The sequence below is a fragment of the Melampsora larici-populina genome (assembly GCF_000204055.1).
Source record: "Melampsora larici-populina 98AG31 unplaced genomic scaffold MELLAscaffold_52, whole genome shotgun sequence".
Taxonomy (NCBI): domain Eukaryota; kingdom Fungi; phylum Basidiomycota; class Pucciniomycetes; order Pucciniales; family Melampsoraceae; genus Melampsora; species Melampsora laricis-populina.
The window spans coordinates 468,080-472,592 of NW_006768816.1; the positions used below are offsets into that span (position 1 = coordinate 468,080).

Here is a 4,513-nt window from a genome sequence, read left to right on the forward strand (position 1 = left end):
TTCCCTGTGAGTGTTTCAATTCACAAACTGTGTGTTTCCTCATAAGACTTGATTCAAGGTGTACTTGCCTTTTTTCAGAGGTGATTGATTTGATTTTTTCACACAACACTGACAGGACAAGTACTTGTGGTCAGATGATCATCTGACGAAAGATGCAGAGGCCAAAGAGAATTTCAAAGCCTTTGGTAACTCTTGGGGACCATGTCTTAACTATCTCTCATCAGAATGTGAGATGGCCATCTCTGGAATCTTCAAAAAGTGGAATGTCATTGTTAGATGAGTGTGCAGATGCCCCCTAGATGAAGAGGTTCATGTGGAATTGCCAACCCATCTCATAACCCTTATGGTTGTATCCTCAAATCAATTAAACAAAGGAAGGGTTTGCTTAAAAAACTGGTCAAAATTGACCAAACTCTCCAACTACTCACCAATGGAGGAACAAGTTTTGGACTGGAGGCAGAAACCAGTTGGATTTGCACATCTGCACCTACCAACTTTGCACAAAACCCAACTATATGCTTGGAGAGCAGCAATAACAACAATCCTTTGTGCCCTACATCCCTTCTTCTGTTATCACACTATCATAGCCTCAGCCATCACCATTTTCATCAAGTCACCATCTGCCATCATCTCACTTTCTATACAGCACCCCTATTGATTTCAGGAATCAGGCACACATATCAACAACTTTGATTTCAACTATTGACACAAAAACCTGGCCAACATCTTCAACCAATGCAGGCCAAGCTCTCAGGCTGAGCGCCAGACACAATGACCCAAGGGGCCCAGCCCCCCTAACCCTTGGGGCAAGGGTTTGGTCAAGTGTTTTGGGCACCCAATACAGCTTGCCCCCCAAAAGGTACAGGTGCGGGGGGATAAGTATAAAGCCCTTGTGGCTTACCTGCAGTTTGTGAGCAAAAAAAATGATTTCAAACTTGTAAAGACAGTGACAAGATAACTAGAAAACAGTAGAGAAAGTGATGAGAGGTTTGAGAAAAAAGAATCAAAAATACAAGAGGCCAGTGTTGAGGAAAAAAGAAAAGTATATGTTGATGACAATTTGAATGTCTCACACATCAAGTTTATGAGGGAGATACATAGGCCTAAAGAGACAAATTGGGACACAAAAGGATCTCTACACTCATAGGATTTGAGAAGCTCATTCAGGTCCTATAATAGACTCTGTCTTACCAAGGGCTCTCTGGGATGGAGTTCTGGTACCCCAAATTGCAAGGTACATCTTTGCTATCTTAGCAAGTCCTGGTAGGGAGTCCTCCTTCCTTTTCCAACATGATACTACATTCCCCCAATGACAGTAAAAATCACCCAAATAGCAACTGATTTCACTTCCAATGATGGAGTATGAGATTGGTTCTTTGCTTCCATAGATTGCTGTGGGAAAGCAATTAGGTTTGGTCTTTGTGTTTTTATCTCAGGGATTGGAGGAACCAGGGAAAAAGTTGATGCTATGTCAATGAATTGTTGCTTGAAGTTTTTGGAAGCTGTGCCACCCTTCATAAAAAATCTCTGCTCAATCCTAGGCATGCAATTTCTTGAATTAAAATCTTCAATAATTATTAGCAATGATTAATAATATAAAGAACTTCTTACCTCAAAGAACTTCATCTTGGGGCATGGGTTCTGTTAGGACTTGGTGTGGGGGTTGGCAAGCTGTGAGAGATGTCAAGGGTCCCTGTGCTAGTAGATGTAGACTGCAATGTGAAGAACATTAAAAATCTGCTTGACTAGATCTGAGGATGTGGTAGTCTTAGGGCACGTGCACTTAGGGCACGTTCACTTAAGTGATTTCTGGTGAGAAATCACATTCTGCAGAATTTAAAGTGTCTATTTGGTAGTATATGTTTTGTTTTTGCATTAAAAAATTTACGGAATGTGATTTCTGGTCAGAATTTCCTCAAGTGAACGTGCTCTTAGTACAAGTGTACTGGCTATGTATAAGAATATGTCTCATGACACCACTCCCCCCTTAATGACTTGAAGCCCTCTGGATCATGGGCCAGCATCATTCCACTTTATTACATATTACATTCCGTCCTTTGGTGTATTTGGTCCTTGCTGATCCTTCTAAAAGGCAGGTTCCTGATTGTCTTCTGGAATAATTCTCATTCCAACCAACAACCATCACCATTTCATTATAAGCTTACATATCTTTTCTCCTGTGAACCATGATTTCATTTTTTCTGCCAATTCTCACTGGATTATCTGATTTTACCTCACCAATTTTGCCTTCTCATCTTACCAACACTCCATTTGCCATGGATTGCATTGAACTATTTCAATCAGTGTGCTTCAACTTATCCTTGCAATGTTGAACAGCTATTCATCTGCCACAAAGATCAAGGCTTGTACCTTGTATGTGTTGGGGCCAATGGATGTTTATGAGGTGGTCAGTGTTCAAGATGATGCTTTCATCACCTGACAATATCAAAATCATAATTGCACCAAGATAATTAGAATTCAAACTTGTAAACTTGTGGGGAGGTTGAAATTGGAGTTGACAACTGTGACTCACAGTGACCTTATAATGCACATTAACTACAATATTGACTCTAGGTATATCTTATTCATGATGTTTGCTCAAAATGCCTGAAGAGGTCAATAAGACTGTATTGGAATTATGGAGTATTGACTTGACTTGAAGTGCTTGTGAGAACAACAAGGTACTTGCCCTTTTACATTCAAAATACAATATGGATCAGTTGTTTACTTCGAGGTTGTTTAAGACTGACACTGCTGGAGTATGAGGTCCTTGCAATGAGGCAATTGATTCCACATTGTACGATTTTTACACTTGAGTGACTTTGTCAGAGACGTGTTAAAGGTTTTAAGTAACTTCCCAATTGAACTGGTGCAGGCATGCCCGCATAGTATCTAGTACATCTAGAGCTCATAACCAATGATTGATTTTGAGCTATCACCCACCCAGCAAATACAAGTAGATACAATAGATAGGAGGTAAGCAACAGACAAGGGAGAGTTCTCACTATCTGAAGAACTCTCTGTAGAATGTTTTTTGCAGACCTCCTTGGAAATCAGGTCTTGTGGTGGGGAGAGTTCAACAAAGAACAATCCTTATAGGTAGAGACCTACCTCCTGCTATAAAACTTCCCTCACCTGGAAATAAGCTAGGCAAGGGAAGGGTGATCATTGGTGCAATGTACATGATGTTATAAAATTGAATGCATACATCAGGTAACTTTGTTCACTTTGACAAAATTGTCTCAAGAATTGATTACATATACCACCATAGCTACTCAGGCAATGATCCTGAAGGCCTTTGTCAGTAACAGAAAGGTATTACATGACATTTAGTTGAGGGGGTTACACCAACATTTTGAATCAGTGTATGTAGTCAATTTTTGGAATACTTTTGAAACATTACAGCATCTTTTGTACAGGATCTCTGAGTATGTTGTCTTGTACTTTGTGCTTCCTCTCTACATTTCCGCCAACCAACCGTTTTGGTAGTATCACTCATATACAGTGAACAAGCTTCAAAGTGTAACATGTCACATTTAACTTGCCCCAATATGTATACATAATTGGTCAAGTCAATAATCCCTCCTATGTAATAATATGAGTCATTTGATTACACACTGTCAGACATCTATGTGCAAAACATCACAAACAGGTTTATGCACAAAAAACACTAACATTATGGTCAAGGTCACTGCTACAATTAGTCTGGTCTCCTTGTTGAACAAAACAGCAACATTATATCCCTCGGCTTTCCAATTGACATAATAGATATTTCTTCCACTGTCCAATGCCTCTATGTTGGGAAAATGATTTCAGACCACTACTCATTTTGATGATATTGTGAGTATCTACACTGGGTGTACGTGGTAGCATGGGGTCTCTGGTTTTGAATCCGCCGCTGCATGCCTTTTCAATAAAACCTATTCAATGAGTATTGATGTTCCATAAATGCAATATCATCTATGCTAAATCAGCTTCCGCAAAACAAAACAAAACATTTGGTTTGAAATTCTAGAAAAGCTTGCCTGTTGAAGACATTGGCCTGCCATTGCATGTGATAGTTGCATGTGGAGAAATGGTATTGCTGATACCTCCGGGATCATGCAACACATTACTGATGACAACATCTGAAAATGTTTCACAGGCAACACGGGATGCTGTTTGCCAGTCTGCAAGAGTCCAAAAGATGGAAGTTGCTAGACCACATGGTATATTCAATTTCATCTCAAGACTTACCTGTAGCCAAGTGTGCATTCATCAATGCAAAAGCCATTGATAGCTGGATTAAAGTCCATAACAAGTTCTTCATCATATTGAGTAGAGCACAAGCCAAGTTTTATTGTAATAATATGGAAGTTATAAAGTGAAATCGAAGTTCAACACAAGCGATCTTGATCCTACTTCTGTTGAAGGAGTGGAGCCTTTTATATTGTGGTCTGAGATCAAGAATTGCACCTCTTGAGACCTTGCTTTGCAGGCTTCTCTTTTAAGGTTTTTATTTTTTCTTGATGCA

The 4,513-nt window shown here is 39.6% G+C and overlaps 1 protein-coding gene across 1 annotated transcript; it reads right to left on the reverse strand.

Moving 5' to 3' along the window:
• Positions 1-3,572: 3,572 nt before the first annotated feature.
• Positions 3,573-4,309, reverse strand: MELLADRAFT_124565 (uncharacterized protein; the record flags this gene model as incomplete). The annotated part of the gene is made up of 5 exons (XM_007415625.1): positions 3,573-3,585; positions 3,676-3,793; positions 3,864-3,920; positions 4,026-4,169; positions 4,237-4,309. 5 exons carry the CDS (start codon positions 4,307-4,309, stop codon positions 3,573-3,575), a joined length of 405 nt encoding a protein of 134 aa, XP_007415687.1.
• Between the last annotated feature and the right edge of the window lie 204 nt (positions 4,310-4,513).